The 23,738-nt window shown below is 31.2% G+C and overlaps 1 protein-coding gene across 5 annotated transcripts in view; it reads right to left on the reverse strand.

Annotated features, from left to right (window-relative positions):
- The window catches only part of LOC106469003 (guanine nucleotide exchange factor for Rab-3A-like), a 30,014-nt gene extending 7,221 nt beyond the window's left edge, over window positions 1-22,793 (reverse strand). The window contains exons 1-8 of one of the 5 annotated variants that reach the window (XM_022397399.1): window positions 22,728-22,793; window positions 19,740-20,642; window positions 16,322-16,487; window positions 12,130-12,225; window positions 10,065-10,142; window positions 8,323-8,565; window positions 7,161-7,289; window positions 1,378-1,457 (exon numbers count right to left, since the gene is read on the reverse strand). In XM_022397399.1, the coding sequence (XP_022253107.1) occupies window positions 1,378-1,457; window positions 7,161-7,289; window positions 8,323-8,565; window positions 10,065-10,142; window positions 12,130-12,225; window positions 16,322-16,487; window positions 19,740-20,299 (1,352 nt within the window). In that variant the 5' untranslated portion in view covers window positions 20,300-20,642; window positions 22,728-22,793. Of the gene's footprint in view, window positions 1-1,377; window positions 1,458-3,188; window positions 3,268-5,642; window positions 5,710-7,160; window positions 7,290-8,322; window positions 8,566-10,064; window positions 10,143-12,129; window positions 12,226-16,321; window positions 16,488-19,739; window positions 20,643-21,771; window positions 21,976-22,310; window positions 22,433-22,727 lie in introns of those variants that run through there. The other 4 variants (XM_022397400.1, XM_022397401.1, XM_022397403.1 and 1 more) reach the window with 4 other exon arrangements.
- Between the last annotated feature and the right edge of the window lie 945 nt (window positions 22,794-23,738).

Here is a 23,738-nt window from a genome sequence, read left to right on the forward strand (position 1 = left end):
CAGAAACCATGCAAAAATGCATTCACAAAATATTTGTTACTAAATATCTTTTCATCTAAGGCAACGGCTTTGATATTCAGCTTTAGAATATAAAATATTTAATGGCAGAAGAAAGTACATTTGTTGTTATAACTAATGAAGCTAGTGAGATCACTGGAAAGATGGTATACTTGTTTGACCAATAGCTAAATTTCTGATAGATTAATCAGGATTACAACAGTGGCAAGTATAGTGTTTTAAGTCGTGCTTTACTCACCAAATATATCACTTGATTTACCACTTGTTATACCAGTTTCCTGGAATTCAACTCATCAGTAACCCTGGGTAAGGGCAAATTAAAAGAATAAGATTAGGCCTTTTATAGTGGTGGATTGTATATTATAGGTATAGTGTTTTAAGTTGTGCTTTACTCACCAAATATATCACTTGATTTACCACTTGTTATACCAGTTTCCTGGAATTCAACTCATCAGTAACCCTGGTCAAGGGCAAATTAAAAGAATAAGATTAGGCCTTTTATAGTGGTGGATTGTATATTATAGGTATGGTGTTTTAAGTTGTGCTTTACTCACCATAGTGAACCTGTATTGAAATATAAGATTTGAAAAATATGTAGAATTGATGCTACTAATTTATTCTTGTGAATCATTCAGCAGACAAACTGTTTCAAATACTAAAGATAGATATGAATCCAAATATATCATTTATTTAGATTCACCGTGTTGACTAAACGACAATTCAAAACACTATACAAATACAGGGAATCATAGGTGATTTGCAGCTTTTCTTAATTTCAAATACATGACTAATTATGGTGCTGTCAAAGCACGAGAAGGTTGGACCAAGCGGAGGGTTTCTGCCGAACTTAATGCACGACATCCAGGGTGAGAAGAAAAAAATATCAATCACAGTGCTGTTGGGAAGTTGCAAGCTAAATTTAGCTGGATGACTTGAATATATTTTGCAGTGTTCAGAGACAATGGAAGTAGCACCTTCTATAAAATTCTTTGAAGTACCTATGGTTTCTAATATACACCTCACCACCGTGTGAAGTCCAACCTTACTTTTATTTTGTCCTTGCACTGTTACTGTAGGGAAAGAATTCCCCAAACTGGTAAAACTCAAGAGAAAAGTGGTGTATCAAATAATAGCTTGAAATTTATATTTTTTTTTTAGTACAATAGTGGTAGAATTAATTTCACCGAGTAGGGAACATAATTCCGTTGTAACCTGGACTTGTCCAGTTTTTTAGGGACATTGCAATGTCACCGACTATCTCTGCTATAAATAGTTCAAAGCGGAATAGTATGTGGAAATAAATGACAAATAAACAATCAATGTTTGAACCAATATTAATCAATATGAAGTTAAACATACTTTGGGAAGGGATTCTTGCCATTAACATCTTCAATCACAATGCTGTTGTCTTCTATGGATCTTAAAACCTCTTTTGCTAGCTAAAAAAAAACCACAAAAACCATTTTGATGTTTAAGAGTAACAAGCACTTTAACTCATAAAATACTCGTACAATTTGTTGAAAATACTATATTATAATTAATCATTTCTAACATTACTTGTAAGTCTAAAGTAAAGAACCAACTATATAACTACAACTTGAGTTTTCTAGAACTTAACATATTAGATGTTAAAAAGCAAGTGAATTAAAGAAAGTTCCTCTGAGAGTGAGTGTAACCGATTACTTAGCATAACAAGTAATATAAAAACTTGTTTAACTATTACTATACCAAATGGTAATGATCTTAGTTGTGCCTCAACCAACTTTCAGGAAAGCCTGATCAAACAGTTTGTACTTAACTATCAAATGTTTTCACCCAGTAAGATCTAACCCTTTCATTAAACACTTATTGACATAAAATTGTAATAAAGATACCACAATGATAATACAATGTACACCCCACATCCCAAATTCTTATCAACACGATTAAAAACTGTATTTTTCTAGCTCTAAAAATTACAATTATAATGTAATATAACTCCCAACTTCCTATCAACATGGTTAAAACTGTATTTTTCTAGCTCTAAAAATTACAATTATAATGTAATATAACTCCCAACTTCCTATCAACATGGTTAAAACTGTATTTTCTAGCTCTAAAAATTACAATTATAATGTAATATAACTCCCAACTTCCTATCAACATGGTTAAAACTGTATTTTTCTAGCCATAATAAATATTTCAAAACAACAACAAAAATAAGCTAATGTGTGATTGCACGTTTTTTCTCGGAATCCTCTTAATTAACAAGTGAAGTACTACTTTATTACTAGAGTTGTGTCAAAATAGCATTTGTATCTAGATTTTTTTTACCACAAGTTACTGTCCAGGTAGCCTTAGTAACTGGGTCAATTAAAAAGACCATGATTTTAATATTCTGTTAATCCTCAAAAGCAGTATTTTTTGCCAGTTAAGAGATTTAGTACCACTACATATGTTTTATCTCTTCCTTTATTACTTTTCAGTTAAATCTTAGCCTGAATCTTTGGGTAAGTGTGGGTGGATAAATGTGCCTAAAAGCAACCATAATCTTTCCAATTTTACAGGAGCTTAGTTGATTTGTACTTGCAAACTAGAAGAAGAAGAAAAAAAAACTTTTAATAAATAATGTATACCCCCTATCTAAAGAGTTCTTACTTTCACAGAGGCCTCCTACACTTTCATCCAAAAATGATCTTATGTTTCAAGCTTTGCGTGTGTGTGTGTTTAATGCTAAAGTGAAAAGCAGTAGCATAAACTTTGATACATATATATATATATATATATATATATTATAATTAAACAATTAAGGAAACAATTCATAACACTAAAAAATCTTAGTTACACCAAAAAAATCAATTGCAATAAACTAGACTACAACTTATTATGCTATTAAACCTTTGGTAATCAGTAAAGTAAAAACTATAAACTTCAGAACAAAGTAATCAAAACAAAAATTATAAGGTCAAAGTTTAACATGTGTATGAGACTGAAGCAAAAGCTAGAATCTTAAAAAGATACTGAAGCTATACGCACATGGTCTCTTGTCTTGGCATGGCCTGGCCTAATAGTTTGGAAGGTCCAAGGTTCAGGCCCACGCCACTGAACATATTCCTGACTTTGGTTTTGGGTGCATTATAAAAGTAACAGTTGATCCCAATATTTGGTTAAAGATGGCTATGTAGGTGGTGGGTGCTACTGACTGGTGTCCCCTCTTCAGTCAACAGTTTTACATTAGGGACACTTATGCCTGAACCTCCACGGAGTCAGCTTCAAACAATTCACAAGACATAACACAACTAATAAAGTACATCTTTCTTGACATTCCATGTGTAAATTAACATTTAAGGAACAAGGGGCCCTCTTTGTTCATTGAGGCTGTCCTAATCACTTAAAAAAAAAGGTCAACACTCAAATCCAGCCCTGATTAGTTAAATATTTATCAAGCCTTCACTTAAACACTTGTTCATGAGCTCAGTCAAATTGATAGGTCCTGCACCTACGAAGCTATACATAATAATGTTCACTATAATTCTGACTTTACTATTTGCACCTATTTACTATTTGCAAACAATTCTTTTAACAAAGTATTTTCACCAAAGATTTGTCTGTGAACTTATGAATCTTGTACTAAGTCAGTCCGAATAAAAGTTGATTTTCACGATAAGAATAAAAATACTTCTTTTCATCGTACAGTTTTCATACTTCATTTGAATAATCTCTAGAGCTCCCTTAATAAATATCAAGTTTTCTTTAGTAAAACTTTGTATTTTCTCTACCCTAACACTATCTGTAACAAAAATCATCAATATACAGCAAAATGAACAGTTGAGAAATATTAAAAAAATGAGTAATCCCATTTTCTTCCCTTGCATTAACTACAGTATTGATCAAAAAAGTTTTAAATTACCTCAACAATTTTGACTTTTAACTTTTTCACGACTGCTTCATTTTAAGTTTTTGGTATTACTGCAGAAATAGTATCTCAAAAGCAATAAATTACAGCAAAGGCCCATTGGCTATTTTCCATTGATCATGTGATTGCGAAGTGTCATGTTAAACACACACACACTCGAACTCAGGAAACTTTAGATGTCTTATTTTGTTGTTCTAATTTTCATATTTTAGTTACATTTGTTAAAAAATTCTATAACAATGAATAAAATATATACACAAAAACAAGAATTTGTAACACCTACTGCATACTCAGTCTCATTTGCACTCAAGTAAAAAACAATATTTAACAATATCGTTAAATCCTGTGACTTGCTATTGACAATACACATTATTGTTAAATATTGTGTTTTCTTATTCACTGTTCACAGTATTTTTAAATATTTTGTCTTCTTATAGACAGTACAAAGTATTGTTAAATCTAGTGTCTTCTTATTGACAGTACACAGTATTGTTAAATCTTGTGTCATCTTATTTACAGTACACAGTATTGTTAAATCTTGTGTCTTCTTATTGAGAGTACACATAATTGTTAAATCTTGTGTCTTCTTATTGACAGTACATATTGTTAAATATCAGCCTCATTGAGTCTCACAAATTTGGGTGTCTAAAAAAAATTGAAGTAGCTTTCAAATACATGTTTTAAAACCCCAAAAATATAACATTCACTACAATAGAATGTTCAAAAACTACTATTATTTATCTAATTTTCTAAATAAGCTATAAATAGGTTAAAAAAAATCTTTTAGCATTCAGCACAGAAAAATATGATCACCACAAGCCAAACAATTCCAATGACTCAGGCTTATTTGAACTCAAATAAAAACTGAAGACATTTTACTGTAAGCCTCATTGAGTCTCACAAATTTGGGTGTCAAAAAAAAAATTAACGTAGCTTTCAAATACACATTTTAACACACACAAAATATTACATTCACTAGAACAGAATGTTCCAACACTAATATGATTTACCTAACTTTCTGAATAAGCTATAAATAGATTTAGATAAATTCTTTTAAAATTCAGAGCAGCAAAATCTTATCACCACAAGCCAAACAATTGCACTAACAGTTTATGGTATGAAAACTTAACAATGACTTGTAAGATTTATGTATAGGGGAATCTACTTTTTCTATTGATTGTAAGTACGTCCATAAGCCATGTAAAGTTGATCAGCAAATTATCTTGAAAATCATAGGAAGAGGGGAAAGGCCTTTCTGACAAGATTAAATTGTAGATTCTTGCTTGTAATTATGTGTAATTTATGTTTCTAATTGGTTGGAAACTGTGGCAGCCTATCTTTTATATTAAATTTCTGAAAGGGATGAACCATAGCTCAGATAATATATAAATCTGAATTAAAAACTGTGTGTTCATGCCAAGTTTATTGATGTACAATGATAATAGCTTCTTAAAGACATTTTGAATGAAACAACGTAAAAGGGTCGCGACATGCGTAAAAGAGTACGCATAGGTTTAAATAAACCCTCAAATTTACTGCATTCAAAGAATTTAGCTTGTTTCTAGCTAGATATTAACATATTTAATACGTAAAATGTATAATCCGCTATGAAGAAAACCATTATCATACTTAATACACTTAAGTTATTTCTCCATATATCCAAACTAGGGTTACATTATTTGCTGACCTATAAATTAATTTAACTACATTACCTGTGGGTAGGTGGGGAATAATTTTTAAATGGTGTCAAAGCTTGCATAACTTAAATCGAGGTGGTCTGTGCTTCTATTTGAATGCTATATATGGGTTATTAAAGAGAAGAAACTGTGTAAAATTATATATTGAATAATAGAAATATTTTTCTATATAGACTTAATTCAAAGTATTTAAAAAGTACAAAAGTTATAACTTAATGAAACCCTGTCTGTACAGGGTGTTCCAGATATTAATTCCTATTTTGATCTTTAATAAAACCATTAATACTAAACATAGTTAACTAAAACTTCATATATGTACCAATTTGACCATGGGATTTATGATATCAAAATTAATATGTGCATTGTTTATTAATTAATTCCTAATTAATTGATCATTACAGAAAAGTTTGTTCACATGGTAGTCATCATGATAAGTGTTCAAGATAGCTTTCATTGATGAGCATCAACACCTACAGACATACTGACACATTCCACACACTGTTTAATATGCAAATTTAGTTATTACCAGAGCTGTATCATTTTTGTATTAATTAGTCATAAGCAGTAATCAATTAATAAAAATATAATATTACACTCATTTTCACATTATCATAAACTCCATGGACAGATTGGTACGTATACAAAATTTCAGTTATTTCTTGTGCACTTAGTAAGAATGGTTTTATTAAAGTACAAAATAAGGAAGTCAGTTATGCACAAACTATCTCAATGATTAACATTTTGGATGCAATACTAAGCAATTTCTTGTAAATTTCAAGTCAAAAGGCCTAACAATAGCAAAACACTGTTTGAATTAAAGTAAACTTGGTCTTAGCTAGCTTATAGGAAAATGTACATAATAAGTAAAAACGTTTTACAATCCATATACATCATACATTTTTCCATCATTTATTTATCTATTTACTGGTGAAAACTGTTGTTATAGGTCATCATCTTATCTAGAAGATATATACTTTGTAGGGAGATATAAGCTATATACTTTGCAATGAGACATAAAGGTAATCATATCTTATCATTTATTTCCATTTAGTTGAGCCGGATTAATTTGTGTGTTTAATGTTTAAAAACAAAAACAAATAAAACAATAACATATCATACAATAATATAATATATATATATATATATATATGTGTGTGTGTGTGTGTGTATATACAAACATGCACAGACACATACATAGCTAGTAAATTTACCAACCTGTTCATATCTGTAACATGTTCTCCTTCAATTTAACCCTTTCGAGATGGGTCACGGGTGAAAGGCCATGTCATCTCATTTCTTGACTCACATTTAAAATTTTATTGAACTACTATTTCATGAACTTATGTCATTAAGTTTGGTATCAAACTGTAGATTATAATTCAAATTTTAGTACTATATATTACTCAATTTGTTACTTTAAAAGCAAATATTAAAAAAACACAGATAAACATTGATTTTTGTGTGTCACGTGGTATGTTGAATTACACATTACAAAAGCTGTATTGGTTGTAAAGAAAAAGGCTAGTTTTAAAATGTTTTTGACTATATACCTGTTCATTTGCAAACCGCAAACAAGGCCAAATATCTTCTTCATAAACACGAACTAGAAAAGGGTGTGTTTTCATGAGCTGAGGGTTTTTTCTCCAGTTGACAAATTCTTCATGACATATTGGATCAATCTTTAAAAGAAAATTAATCTTTTTTTATTTCAAAACAAATTTTACACTTCTTATAAAAATGTTGACTTTATTAAAATTACAATAAAATCTTATTTCAACATAAGTTAAATTATAACAGGAAGGAATTTTCCTGTAGCAGGATCAGCGTTCTGTTCTTGAAGTAGTTTTGCGATTTCTTCTCTATCATACGAATACAAATAAAACACAAGTTACACTGTGATGACAAGGACCAATTTTTGTTTTCAAGAGTTTCCATGTTTTCAATTTGTATAATATGTTTGGTGCTCACATTTTTTGATGGTTTGACAAAAACAAATAAAAAACTTTACCATACATAGAAGTGTTGCATGTGAAACTCAAAAACAATAAGTAATGTGATAATATTTTCTGAATACACTGGTAGCAAGCATACTAACTCGATGTTAATTCACATATCTGCTTCCTTTGAGCTTCTGAAAGACAAAACACTACAATCAGAAACCCTAACATCCTTTACAATATTCAAATGAGAACTGACACAGATAGAAACTGCAGTTCTCAGTTTACCCATTGTACCTACACATTTTACTTTTAGTAAATTTGTCCACTAAATTCAGAGGTATGTTTTATGAATGAATCATGGTACTGACCCAACTTCTCGTTATATACATGTGGTTGTTTACATAAACTGTAGGAATACTGAAAAAAAAATTGTGATGAACGTTTACTTGAGATGACCTGAGCTTATATTTTTTGCTGAAATTTGTTTCGGTGTACGTAAGGATATTGCTTCAAAATCATCACTTTAGACCAGATTGGAAAAATTACACAATGGTTAAGATAATAAAATTTTAGGTAAGAAAACGTTTGCCTGTAACAGTTAAACCTCTCAAAAACAGTTAGTTACACAGTAACTTTGATAAGAGCTTCCTTAAATCTATGAAAAGACTTTTTTTTACCACTTATAGGAAGACCATTATTATCTGAAGGTTTACATACGCACATGGAATAATGAGATACATACTCAGATTATATAAGAACAAAACAAACTTACTTCCAAACTTTCCACACCACTATCAACAGGAGGAGTTTCTTTAACAGGAGAGTTAGGGGGAGATTCTTTCTGTGAGGCTAATTCATAGTTACTAGGAGAACGTTTGTGTCCCGTACGAAGAAAAGATTTAACACCATTATTTTTGCTGTTAAGTTGAGGATGAAGATGGTGGTTAGGCATACTGGGAGTGGAAGTTATCACGAGGGTTTTTAAAGCCTGTACTTCAGCTTGAAGAACTTCATTCTAAAGAAAATAATAAATACAAAATGAAAAAATATATCAATTTAACCATTTAATGATTGACAATTTTCATAATTTCTCATCTGTAATAATGGATGAATGCTATCATTTAAGGATGAACTTGTGATTTTACAGGTTCTTTAGCTCTATGTTGAAGAACAGTACTATTCTCAACAGCAATATATACATATTGTTTGTTTGTTTTGAATTTCGCGCAAAGCTACACGAGGGCTATCTGCACTAGCCATCAACACCCACCATTAACTCTTGGGTTACTGTTTTGACAACGAATAGTAGGATTGACTGTCACATTATAACGCCCCCACAGCTGAAAGGGCGAGCATGTTTGGTGGGACGGAGATTCGAACCCCCAACCCGCGAATTGCGAGTCAAGTGCCTTAGGCACCTGGCCATGCCGAGCCGATTATACATATTAAAAGCTAAACTACAACTACATGGGCAATTTAATGAGCACATTTAAATTTACACAACTTCTTTTCCCTATTCAGCATTTCTTATACTCAGGTTATTTCGTATCAAAATACGCCACGGGTAATATAAACATTTATATATTAACAACAAATTACACTGCCCTGTGTACAGGTAGGTTTTAGAAACTTGCAAAAAAAGTCAGTCTTCAGTCAATGAAATCTTGTTTTGGAAGGGAGTGTGATGAAGAGCTAACAGTGAATTTATCCAGACGACTGAAGTAGAAGTGTGTGCCTTTAGGTTGCAATGAAGACACTTGCTCTATGAATAACTCAAATTCACAGAATGTCTTACTGATTAACAATACTGAAATAGGTAAATGTAAGGGTTATTTAAAAATCTTTTTGAGTTAATTTGAGATATACAGACCAGATTTATTTATTCAGGTTTCATTTAGCTGTTTAGACTTATACTTTAGAAAAATTCTCTTTCTCCTACTAGGCTGAATATCCAATAAAATGTGTAATCTTACGTGAAATTGAATGTAAACTTTTAACAATTAAAGAAACCCTTGCAAACAAGTCAGTTTAAGACAAAAAACTTAACGTGGGACAAAAGTGCTTAATCAGATGCAAACACATCCAAGTTAATTAAATTTTTCCTAAGTGCTGCTTGAACTAAAAAAAAAGTTCTTAGACTCTCGTGATGTTACCAAATATCATGAATCAGAAACCTTCTCACTTTTCACAATCACATCCCAAATTTTTATTGATGTATTATTTGTAAAGAAGCAAAGGTATGGGTGGAAAGAAACTGGAGTTGTCTCTTAGTTGTAATGTTTTCATATATCACACACGAGAAATTATAAACAGCTGGTGTTCCTAACACTGTCAGGAGTCCAAAGTTTTAAGAACACCAATAAAAATATCTCCTATGGAACTTAACCAGAAGAGCCATTTCACTCAAGTCCATGACAAAAAAATGTTTGAAGAGTTCTTGTCTTTTTCTTTTAAGTGATTGATCTCAAACTATACAAAAATACAGTCATCCAGTTACCAAGTAACAATTCTTACCTTAAGATTTGCTTCCTTTAGCAATTTTAATGATGTTGCATGTTTTACATTTGCTTCCCGAACCATATTGTGTGCCTCCTGCAGAAAAACAAGTGACCAATAATAATATTAACCACTGATTATAAAAACGAACTTACAAGTTCAAGGAATTTATTTTCTTTCTGAGACGGAGAGTGTTTAACTAATCATACACACGAACCTTTTATATATATATATATATATGACTATTACTGAATTATGAGCTACTCTATACAAATAGTCACAAAATATACTTCGGATTATTATCTGCTTTATTTCTGAGAAATGTGTAGAGACAAAAAAAAAATCATTTTTACACAACTACAACTCGTATATAGATAATTATTTTTCATCTGTGACAAATTCAAAATTATATAAATGAAATTTTCAATTCTAGAATTACTAATAGCAAAATCACGATATCTAGCTTGACAAAGGTAACAGTATTAACCTAGTAAAAGGTGAAGTCATAGGTCACCAACCAATCTTTGCCAGGTTTTTTTTGCGACTTATAGCCAAAAGTGATGCCTGCTGCAATGAGCAAAGTAAAGTGTCATAAAAGAAGTATGTTAATGAACACAACTCAAGTTGAAACTGACTAGATGAAAGAATAGGAAACTTTCCGATCAATAATAGAAAAATTTTAACAGAAAATGAAGTATTTTTAATGTTTTTTCATAACAAACACTTCTGAAATTTTACAACATATAAAATGATAGAAATACTAAACCAAATGATATTAATTTCCAAAATCAAAAACTAGATACTATTTAATAAGTATGCACTAAATTTCATACAATATGGTTAAGTATTTCTACAGTGGGAAGGAAAATAGGGGGATATCAATGATATTCTTCTGACCCAGAAAGGGTTAAACATCTTTCTAAACTATTTATGTACCAAACTGCTTGTGACTACATGGTTAAGTTGGTTACAGGGTACTTAACAATATACAAGTACACACATACACACACACACAAAATGTAAACATAAATATCATCAATACTGCAATTGGTTCCTTTAATTAATGCTGGGTTTCTCTGTGAATCTTATATAGAAAAATGAGTGATTTCAGCCTAAATTTTGGTCACTTCTCTACAGTGAATATATTAGCAGACGCAAATTAAAATGACTCAACACAATATAATATGCAGACCTCATTGGTAGGCAATGGTATATAAACAAGATGTGAATTTGACGGTTAAGTCACTAAAAATACCAAGTATGGATATACAATAGCTTGCTAAAGAAATACTTTCAAGAGTAAAAAAATTAGAAATTCCTCAACTTTTGCATGTCTACGATAGTTTTGCAAAAGTTGGAATAACCATTTCTTGATTCAGTCATTTTAAAATCAGTACATTATAGATTCTACTCCGTGCCATATATATGGTAAGTAAGTGAACATTCTGATACATTATAAATAACTTTTATTGAAAAATTTAAATAAATTATTTGGTAGTAAATATTTTTTCTGCTTTGATTTTTTATACTATACTCTAGCCAACAGATGGCGTTGGAAAACGTTTTTGTTTCCGTTGATTCAGAATGGTTAGTGTTGATAGTTCCAACAAATTTGACTTTAGTTGGATTAATATAAAACTGTCATACATCCATGTTCACAATTATCATTAGATTACACTTATCTAAGATTTAAACATTTTCAATGAATGTGCTTGAAATAATGAAAAGAGAAAAATACAATTTTACTGCACTGGTGTTATCCAACATAATGAACAACAACACAAATTATTATTTAGGAAATAACATGGAATATATATTCAGTTAAAAAAATTGAGTAAATCACTGCTTAATGATATTTTACTTATGTATATAGTTCCATAACAATTTTTTTTCATTTCTTAGCTTTCAGTCACAATGTTGCTTCAGTTAACTATATTATCTAATGCAGAATGTTCGTTGGAAGAGACGAAAAGCTATGTATATTGTGTTTCTTTTTCTTTAGCAGAAAGTTTTAAATATTTTACATAAACCCTAGTTCTTTCAACATAAAGATGAATGAAAAGTAATGCTTTGATAGCCTTACTTCAAAGAGGCTGGCAGTCAGTTCCTCAAGCTCAGCCCCAACTTCATCCCTGATCTGGCTGAGACGAGCAACTTCTTCATCTTTCAGTTTAAGCTCCTTTATAAAAAAAAAAATGTGGTTATCAAAATAAAAAAGTTAACAGTGCTGAACAGATAAGCATAGAGTCCAAGTATTATATAAAAGAAAGACAAATTCTGATTTACAGGTTATTATAACTAATAATGTCATATACCTTACAGTTCAATTCATTTACATGTGCTGTATGATAGTGCTGATTAAATAGAAAGATAAAAAAAAGATTTATTTTCTTAATATTTTCAAAAAGTAATAACTATTCAAAAATATGGAAAATTTATGATTGCTCCGTTTTGTTTTATTAACAATATAATAGATCACCTATAAGCATTGATTACATTAATTAGTTTCAGATAAAATCGTCAATCGAAGTTATAATTAAATTGACTAATGTCATGAAAATAATCAACTAACTGAAATTAGCATTTCCAGTTATTAATGTTTTTGATTATTGTGAGATTAATCAATTACTTGAATGTAATCAATTAATTAACTTCCTGATTAATTTATTAGCAAGTTCCACTAATCACCCAATTCTACAAACAAGACCTCGGTAGCCTTGCACAAGGCTACAACAGTCGCTTGTTTTTATGTGCAAAGTCTCTACAATTAGAAACTTTTATTTGCTTTTTTTTTCACCAAACTTGAACAGTCAGCAAAGATCTTTAGATATTTGATCGACAATCACACCTAAAAACCCTCCTTTCTTTCACAACATATACTTTTCGAGGACACAAAATCCTTTACAAACTTTTAAATTCCAAAGCACATAGCTACAATTTTCAATATTAAAACCCGCCTTCCACGTTATAGCCTATTTACTAAGATTGTCCCCTTTCACATAAAAAAAGCATCCTTTATAGTTTCAGTTGTTCCCAGAATTTGAACATTATCAGGAAACTTACAAATACTACTGTTTATGACATTACCCAAATCACAAACAATAAATGACCTATATCTTCCTGAAGAACTCACTAGTCACGTTCTCACAGATGTAAAAATGTCCATTTCTTCTTAAACATGTTTATGAATTTTTTCCACCAATTTTTCCACAACTTACACCTATCCAACATTTTAATTACTGTCTTGTGATGGATCTTATCAAAGACTTTCTGAAAATTAAGGTATAAGTCATCATCCAAAAAAAAAAGGCAGAGGACTTATAAAATACTCCAAGAAACTGATCAGACAAGAAGACCTTTTTCAAAAATGTGGCTAAGAATCAACGACTCTGTATACAGACTTGCTCATTTTTCCCAAATTTGTAACCATAAAACTATACGTACTATAACTCTGAACATACTAAGTGTATCTTCACAAACTTGTTGTAAACATTACAAGTCATTTTTATATTAAAAAAATCAGATTTTTTTAAATAAAGTATTTTTATCAAAGATTTGTCTGGAAAATTATAAAGCTGTTATTGAGTGATTTTCGTGCTAAGAACCAAAATACTTTTTTCCATTTTACAGTTTCATCTTTTATTTGCACAACTTCTAGAACCTCCTAAAGGAAATGAAACTCTTTTTCTTTGAAAAAACTTTATTTCCCTCCTCTAATGCTAAGTGTAGCAAAATCATCTGTAATGAAAGTTAAAAAATATGAAGCAAAATCAAAAACACTTTTTTTTCTAAGATGACATCAGTTTGGTTTGGTTTGAGTTTCGCACAAAGCTACACAAGGGCTATCTGCGCTAGCCGTCCCTAATTTTGCAGTGTAAGACTAGAGGGAAGGCAGCTAGTCATCACCACCAACCGCCAACTCTTGGGCTACTCTTTTACCAACGAATAGCGGGATTGACCGTCACATTATAACGCCCACGGCTGAAAGGGCGAGCATATTTGGTGTGACAGGGATTCGAACCCACGACCCTCAGATTGCCAGTTGAGTGCCCTAACCACCTGGCCATGCTGGGCCAAGATGACATCAGATTGTAACAGACAATTAAAATTATTTATCTCAAGCATCTTAATTGTCACAAATGCTTTTATTTAATATTATTGTTTTATTGCTCTTTGAATCTTGTCTAACCACCATGACGAACAATATGTTACACAGCAGAAGTGTGGAGAGTTTATTGTAAACACAGTTTTAAATTCTTCAATCAGAGTTGTTCTGCAAGACATGAGAAGAAAAGCTTGGAAAGAATATATTGACACCTCTAAATGAAATCCTTTTCTATTTTATTCTGTGTGAAGTTTTGAGCAGACACTCTTCGTCAGGCAGTAAAGACCATGTTATAATGGAACTGAAATGTCGCACAAAATAAACTAGAAAAAGTTTTCATTTAAATGTGTCAATTTTTTCTTTATTATTATTTATACGCAAATTAAAAAGTCTAACTACGTACATTCCTTAAGGATCACCAAAAGTATTTTTACTTAATTTATCAGTTTCTCTTGTATAACCAAACAAGTTTTTGATTATTACATTTTGTTTACTTTTGTTAAAAAATATACATAAAAAAAACGAATAATTTAGCATTTATCTTAGCCCTATCCTGGTTTGTCCTTGGTTGGTGCCTGCCTTAACAAGCTTCCTTTTTTCTAACTATGTTTGTTGTCTAAAAAATAATTTGTATAGCTTAAAATATACATTTTAGAACACAAATAATACTTTAGGCAAGAAAAAAAAGAATCTTTCCAAAACTTGTAATTTATCTTGCTTTCTAACTAAGGTATAAATAAGTTAAAAAATTCCATTATTCTTCAGAGTATCAATTTCAGCCTACACACATCAAGATCTACTTGCAAAATAGAGAATTTTACCATAAAAACTAAACAAACTGTAGTCAGAATCATGTATTTTACAAAATAACCTTTCTATTGGTTAGAAATATGTACTACTGACAAGTAGACATGAGAAAATAAGTGATTTCAGAAGCATGAACAGTTTGGAGAAGTTTGTGTGGTGGATGTGATAATTTTTGAATTTTTCAGAAAATAAAGTAGGTGGGAGGTTCTTATTTTACATTCTGGCCTGTCAATATTTATAGTTGATGTATCTAATTGGTGGACATTCTAAAGGCTTTATCAGGGAAGAAAGAAAACTGAGAAAGAATTCAGAGCAAACAACACAGGGAAGTGAAGAATGAGAATTTATTTAAATATTTTCTTTTGAATTTAAGAAATCAAATCTTAGATAATATAAAAAATTAAATTACAAACTACTTTTAATGTCAATTTTATTGATATACACAGTTAATAAAGTATTTACTTACATTTTGAATGTAACTCTGTAAAAACGTTGTGAACTTTGATCCATCCCCCACTTGTATCCAAAGCATTAATGAAATGTTAATTTTCTAAATGTTACTCTTCAACTAATATGCGTAGATGAATAATCCCAGATCCTCCCCAAATCGCATTTCTTTTTTCTAAAGCATTAATGAAATGTTAATTTTCTAAATGTTACTCTTCAACTAATATGCGTAGATGAATAATCCCAGATCCTCCCCCAAATCGCTTTTCTTTTTTTCTAAAGCATTAATGAAATGTTAATTTTCTAAATGTTACTCTTCAACTAATATGCGTAGATGAATAATCCCAGATCCTCCCCAAATCACTTTTCTTTTTTTTCTAATAGGGATCACATTGTACATTTAACATTCATTAGGAATTTCTCAAGTGTCAAAAATCCTTCGGAAAACTAACATACTTAGAGCCTCCACAAGTTTTTGCTTTCCTGAGCTTTTAGATTAAACTTTTATAAGGCCATGGGTTTTAGTTTGGAAAACTTTCTTAAGCTTTTACATACAGATCAACCACATCTACAGAATTAGACCTTAAGGAAAAACTCTCACCAATATTATAAAGATTTTTCAGCTCCCACACCTTGTAAAAAATTGATTAGGACTTTAACTATTTCCCTTCTTCCCCTTCAAACCCACTAAGAAGGATAAATACTAACCTGGACTCTCTTTCTGCACTAAATGTGACCATAAAAACTCTTCAAGTCAACATAAATCGAGACATGAAAGCTTTGCTTTATAGAGATGATGGTGGCATCACATACAATGTTTAGGACAAAATATTTTATTAAAACACAATATGAAAGTTACTTTCATGAATTTTATGTACAACTGAAGTGGATTTAATCATGTTTATTGAAGTATCACCTCTTGTGCCTTCGTCAGCTCTTCTCGCAACCGTCCATAGGCATGTTCCTTCACCTCGGCTACCGAAACACTACGTGAACGCCAGCTGCTGTGGCAAACTTGGTCCTCACATTTGACAACATCACTGTCTTTGTGATTATCCCCAGATATGTGTATACCAAGTGACCTGATTTCAAAAATAAAACTGTTCAAAATTAAGTAAACTCTAATAGAACATGCCACATGTGCATCATTTAACAAGACAGAAATATGTAAAAATAAATGTATTTCTAACACTTATAATTGTGGCCATCTATTTATTATAAAACATCTTATTGGCATTTACTTTGTTTGACATCTCCTCTTGTCTAATGTGATGGTTAGAAAATCAGAAACGTGTCTCATAAACTTCTAGCATCACACAAATAAATGTTTTATACAAAAATAAATTACAGAGAAAGGGCTCAGAGGAGGTCTCATAGGATTATACTTGGGAAGAAAGATTTATTTTAAAGGGCTTGGTTTGTTTGGAAGTTTGCCAAAACTCCACAAGAGCTATCTGCAATAGCTGTCCCTAACTTACCAGTAAAAGTCTAGAGGGAAGGCAACTAGTCATCACCACCCACTGCCAACTCTTGGGCTACTCTTTTACCAACAAATAGTGGAACTGACAGTCACATTATAACATCCCCACAGCTGAAAGGGCGAACATATTTAGTGGAATGCCGATTTGAACCTGTGACTCGCAGATTTAAGTTGAGTGTCCTAACCACCTGGCCATACTAGGCCTATCTCATAGGGATATATTACTTGAGTTGAGCATCCTAACCACCTGGCCATATCAGGCCTATCTTATAGGGATATGTTATTTGAGTTGAGCACCCTAAACACCTGGCCATTCCAGGCCTATCTTATATGGACATGTTATTTGAGTCAAGTGCCCTAACCACCTGGCCATACCAGGCCTGTCTTATAGGGATATGTTATTTGAGTTGAGCATCCTAACCACCTGGCCATACCAGGCCTGTCTTATAGGGATATGTTATTTGAGTCAAGTGCCCTAACCACCTGGCCATACCAGGCCTGTCTTATAGGGATATGTTATTTGAGTTGAGCACCCTAAACACCTGGCCATTCCAGGCCTATCTTATATGGACATGTTATTTGAGTCAAGTGCCCTAACCACCTGGCCATACCAGGCCTATCTTACAGGGATATGTTATTTGAGTTGAGCACCCTAAACACCTGGCCATTCCAGGCCTATCTTATATGGACATGTTATTTGAGTCAAGTGCCCTAAACACCTGGCCATACCAGGCCTATCTTATAGGGATAGGTTGAGTCAAGTGCCCTAACCACCTGGCCGTACCAGGCCTATCTTGTAGGGATATGTTATTTTTATCTTGAGAAAAGAAGGATAAGAAGTGTTCTTATTGAAGCTTATAATATTATCTTCAGGTCCAATAGGATAAAGACATCTGATGTTTTTTGTGCTGTATGCTGAAGATAATAGGATCAGAGGACTAAAGTCCAGTCAAGATGCTTATTTTTATAACAGTGGTTGACTTATGGAAAGAATTACAATCAGTAGTAATGGATGCCAGCACTTAATTAAAAAGGGAATTGATTATTTCTGAAAAATAAAAGGTGAGTTTAATTTTTTAATTTTCTCGGTTACGGGTGTGCAAGAACAGCCTTCAAGGACAAAATGGTCTCTTGATATCTATATGTTACAAGTTAATTTTCTTCAAGGAATACAAGTAAAATCTGATTATCATACAAAAGAAAAACAATGTTTTAAAAAAAACCATGATATTTATGTGACAATAAGTGTTAATACATCTACATGCACTAAGTTCAAATAAATTAGACCAAAGACCACTTCTGTCACTATAGCAAAGGTTATTAGATTTGAGAAAGTTTTTCATGTAATGTATATTTATGAAAACTCAGAGGCATTAAACTATCTTACATGAAAATATAATAAATAAAATTTTTCAAATGAGAGCAAAAGTCCCGTACTACTCCAACTAATTAGCATATTCAATAGATTTTAACACAAAAATATAGTTCAGTGTAGGAAAAAAATTGACTGCCCAACACATAGTAATCAACAAGGCATCTGGAAGCACAGCACCCCTTGCAATTACATTTTAGATGCCACACTAAAAATCTTGTAAGCCTAAATACTAGTTTTACAAGTATGTGGGGTATGAGTTAAGGGTGTAATATTATTCCTTTAAAGTATAAAAGCATGAAAAATTGAAAGCAACTTCGTCAAGTTACTTCAGAAATAAAATTCTCCAACAGCTCAAAATACTCCATTATACTATGTAGAATGAATGAATACATTTTTCAGAACAAATTATTTGACATTTTTTATTAGTGACTGTTCATACTCAAAAATATAAATGATCAGCAATTTAAACTTTTGATTACAAAATTTCATTAAATGATCCCTTCAATATTCTTATTTCATTTAATGAAGCATGCTTTTACCTTAACTGGCTTAACCTTACCTGCAAGTTTTTATTACCACATGACCATATTAAGACTACTATAGCTTCACAGAGCTTCATTCAGGCACTATATATTTATGATAGCATCCCTCTGCATTATATCAGGATAAATAAAACTAAAAAAACCTTAACTCAACATTGGTTTTGTAATATGATCAAACGGTTTTTGTTGCTTCCATCAAAAATGTGTACTTTTGCCTCGTTTAGTATACCAGTAACTGTTTTATAGATTTAATGATCAAAATTAGGAGAAAGAACGCTACTTGTTATATGTAATTGTATCAGTTTTTGTTGCTTCCATCAAAAATGTGTACTTTTGCCTCGTATGTGTTGCATTAGTATCAATAATATGCTGTATGCATTCTAATCATGACTGCCAAAACCATCAGCTATAATTTTTTTTCTTCACAGTTTTCTCCTTGTAGTACAAAGTTAAGCAGAAGTGTGCCTAGAATTATACTAGTATCAGTATTTCTAATTTCAAAAATTAGCTTTCTCTGCTGTTATCATAAATTTGTACTTCTGCATTGTTTAGTATACCAGTAACTGTTTTATAGATTTAATGATCAAAATTAGGAGAAAGAACGCTACCTGTTATATGTAATTGTATCTTGTAACCTAGCTACTGGTACTAGAGATTCATTCACAGGTTATGTCTATGATGTGATGTTACTTTAAGCTTAAGCTATATTCTTAGTACTTAAAATTGAAATGTTAACTTGTGCTTTATTTACTTATATTTATTTATTTACAATTCAGAAATAAATTAGGAGTTTAATATCTAAAAACACTGATGTGAGATACTCCAAAATGAGGCAAGTTTAATCACTAACTATATATTTAGCTAAAATATGATCAAATACATAGCTTCTTAATATACTCGTATCAAAATACAAAATAAATAAGACACGACACATTACCTTTCTTCAGAAAGAGAACAGTCAATACCACTGATATCTTCTTGTACTTCACCTGTTTTAGTTTTTGAACTTAAAATATCATTCTGTTTGGCTTTACTTTGCAGTTCTTGTTGTAGTTGTTCAAATTTATTATCAATCCTTGCTTTCAGTGCCTCTGCTCGGCCATCTGATTCAGAATGCCTCCTTGACACGTTTTTCTCCGAGGTTGTTAAATTGATTTTGTCAATAGACCGGGATTCTGGGATGATCTTTGCTGATCCATCACTTGAGCTGCGCCACATTCCTGATTTTCTAGTTCCAGTAGTGTGCTGAGAGTTTCGTTCCATATTAGTCTTAGTGTCAGCTGAAAACGAGCCACTCTTCAGTTCGACATATGAAGAGGTTTTGTTTAGTATATCATCATTCTCAGACTTATAAGCATAACTCTGATTAACCAAAGGTATGAGTTTTGGATCGAAACATATTTCAGCCTTATCTTTATACAAGTTAACTGTCTTAAATTTGGACTCTCCTTCATCTGTAAATATAACTTCTTCTTTGGTATTGTTTATTTCTGACATATTTTACAATACACTTTTATCTATGAGGAAGCAAGATGCCTTAAACATTAACAGTTACAAACATAAGCAATTAACTCCTATCTGTTAGTATGTATGATGTTAACTGATACGATGACTTACAGTGATAAAGAAAGAAACCTGCTAAATCATTTGGAGATCTTACATGAAACTTTCAGACATAACTGAGGAATATACATGGGCTACTTTCCAGTAAAGAAGAGCAACCTATATCAAAGAACATCACTTGTAACACTTAATATTCAGAATTTTCTTTTTCCTTCAAAACATTTTTTTTGTTCAGTCATTTTGGTACTTGCCAATTTCATCCTACATAGGTAAAGCCCTGAAAAACAAACGTTTCACCTAATGTAAGAAATTATAATTTGCAATTACATTTATTATCCCTTTACAAAAATTTCATAATCAATATATCTACTGTATCATATTGTTTTACACGATAATAATATTAGACTCAAATCTCAAGTTTGTAAAGATAAAACAGAAACAGTTACACAAATTATGCAAAATTATTCACTAATTCTATAACTCAATTAGGCTTGATCTATTATGTACCACAGATTTTTCAAGATGAAAGTGAAGTAACCAATACATAATTTTACTCACCCATACATATACAAGTTACATTGTTCAAGGTCTCTTTGTGATAAAAAGAAACACACCTTTATTTTATCCTCCTATTTCATGAACAGAGCTACTTTTGGTTCATATTCCTTAAACATAAACAAGTTATCTTTAGCTAGGTAGATGATGTGTTCAAGACATTTTAGTAACAATGCCAAAAATATGAGTACTTTAAGAATGGTAAACTTTATATTTTATCTTCAAATGTTTGAAAACACTATTTTCAACCAGTATTGTATATATGTTTCTAATTTAAGAATTTTACATTATTATATCAAATGTAAATGACTGTTTTAAGTTTGATTTAGTGAATAATTAAATAATGTTTGAGTGGAATGCAATACAAGCCTGTAATTACTGAACAAGTGTCATAGCAGTATATTACATAAAGTTGGAATAACCATTTTATACTTGAGAAATACAATAAATATTTCGATGCTACTGCTGCTTATTATATGTATAATCTACCACCACCACAAGAAAACATCTCTCACACACACTCTTTACTCTTTCCCTCACATACACACACTAATACAGTCAGTGAAGTTGGTAAACAAACAGTAAATTTCAAGAAAAACGAAATACGTAAGGTACAAATATCATAGAGAAAAGTTATAATTAGACTAGCACTTTGTATACATTAGTGAAATGGCAAATTACACATATATTTTACATATTATGTTTAATAAGCATGTTTAATTTCTTGAAAGGTAAAAATTGTATGGATTAAAACTTTTAGCAAAAAACATGTGAATTATTGCTAGAATTGTAAAGAAGTAAATTATATAAACACAGTTTTACTTATAGAAAAATATTATGGAGCACTTTACAATTCAGAAAAATGTGCCTTCTTCCTAGACCTTGAATGGAAAACTCTTTCACGATGATGATTATCCACATTACACATTTACATTAATATTGATAAAAATCACCAGAGTGCCCTCAACCTTACATGCTGTGTTTGTTCGGAACAAGGGTTTTTCTAGTGTGCAGTTAATTACAAATTATGCAACTGTAAAAATATTTGTGCAGTTGAAAATTCACCTATACAAGTAAGTTCAAGTCGATAAATAATAATAATAATAATAATAATAAAAAACACATTTAAGATTATAAAATTCCATTCTAGAGTTGATAAATAAGTGTAGTTACTAGAATATTCTTCAGTTCTTAGATCATTTGTTACTAGGCCTGTATATATGAAGTCATAATAAGAATAAGGTGCCATGTATTGAAAAATGAAGTTAAAATATAATTGTGCAGTTGAAAAAAAATTCCTTAGAGAAGCTCTGGTTTTGAATTTTCAATGTACAAAGTTGTGGTGTACATTACTTGTCTCAGTACACTGATAAAGCCTAATATTATTTACCATTACATTATTACTTTCAGAGGTCCACTTCAGGTGTATACAACTTATAATACATGTAACTTTATAATTTTAAAACTACACTTAGCCTTCACAGACTACAGTCTTTTTGTACTATAAAATATATTATTGTTAGCTAATCTAATACTGTATTAATATACTACTTTAGTATGACTACTACTAATACTATCACTCAGCACTAGTTCTAGAGTATTGTTCTCAGTTGTAACAATACTACTACTACTCGTACTAGTTAATACTAGTATTAGTAATGCTTTCTAACTTAGGCTTAGCTTAAAATGAATTTCGAGTTTATAAATACACCATAACTAATCATTAACATCACACTTAAATATGTTTGATGTTAAGTCTTGATAGTTATTACTACTACAAAAATATATTTTAAAAAATCACACCTACGCGTCACTCAATATTTACACTAAATCGTAAATGACCCGTCACTTCTTGTTTAAGAGATACGCCTCCTCTTAGTGTCTAGCCATCTACATATTTACTTCTAATTTTCATCTTTAAAATATTACTTTAAACATGTTTATGTACTTTTTGTATATTTTGTTATAGCTTTTCCAACGAGTATTTTGTAACAAAGGTTTACTACTGCATTTATAAATTTTATAACTTTCGCTAATTGCTTAATTAAAGTATAAATATAGCATACGTTAATCAATTACTTATGCATGATGATTAATCTGATGTCATCAGTTTCATTTGTCATCATATCATTTCTTTTTTCTGTTCCCCACTGACTCAGCGGCAAGACAAAGGGCTAAAAGTCGGGTTTAAATACCCGTGGTAGGCATAGCGCAGATAGCTCGTTGTGTATCTTTGTGCTTAACAAACAAACTTTTATTTTTCAGTATGTCTAAATGTTTATTGGTCCAAATGATCGTCATCTACCTGTTTGCCTATTATATCAGTCTTCAGTTAATATTTTCGTGCATTTTTCTCCATCACAAACAAAGCTTTTTTTATATTGTTACGACAGCGGAATTCACGTGACTCTGGTAACACGTAATGAGTATCTAGAAGGTTCGTGAAGGCTCGAATGTTTGCCAGACGCCCTCTATTTTGTATATATATAAGACCGGCAAGAAGTGACCAGAGAAGAATTGCAGATAGAGAGATAGAGACAGATAATTGAATCAAGTGAGCGGTAGTGACCGTAAGTAACGTCCTGAACGATTTTGAATAGTTTTGAAAGTCTTCAACCACATATTCATTTATAGAGTATACAACTCTTATACTGATATATAAAGGAAAGTAGTAGGAATAATTCTCTATCCGCAATTTCACGTCTGAAAGAGAGGGGGGGGGAGCATGGTCGCCTGAAGGACTGGATAATATAGATAACCATATCAAAGATGGCTATTTATATTGTTACGACAGAGGAAGTCACGTGACGCTAGTAAC

The sequence above is a fragment of the Limulus polyphemus genome, unplaced genomic scaffold, assembly GCF_000517525.1.
Source record: "Limulus polyphemus unplaced genomic scaffold, Limulus_polyphemus-2.1.2 Scaffold3257, whole genome shotgun sequence".
Taxonomy (NCBI): Eukaryota; Metazoa; Arthropoda; class Merostomata; order Xiphosura; family Limulidae; genus Limulus; species Limulus polyphemus.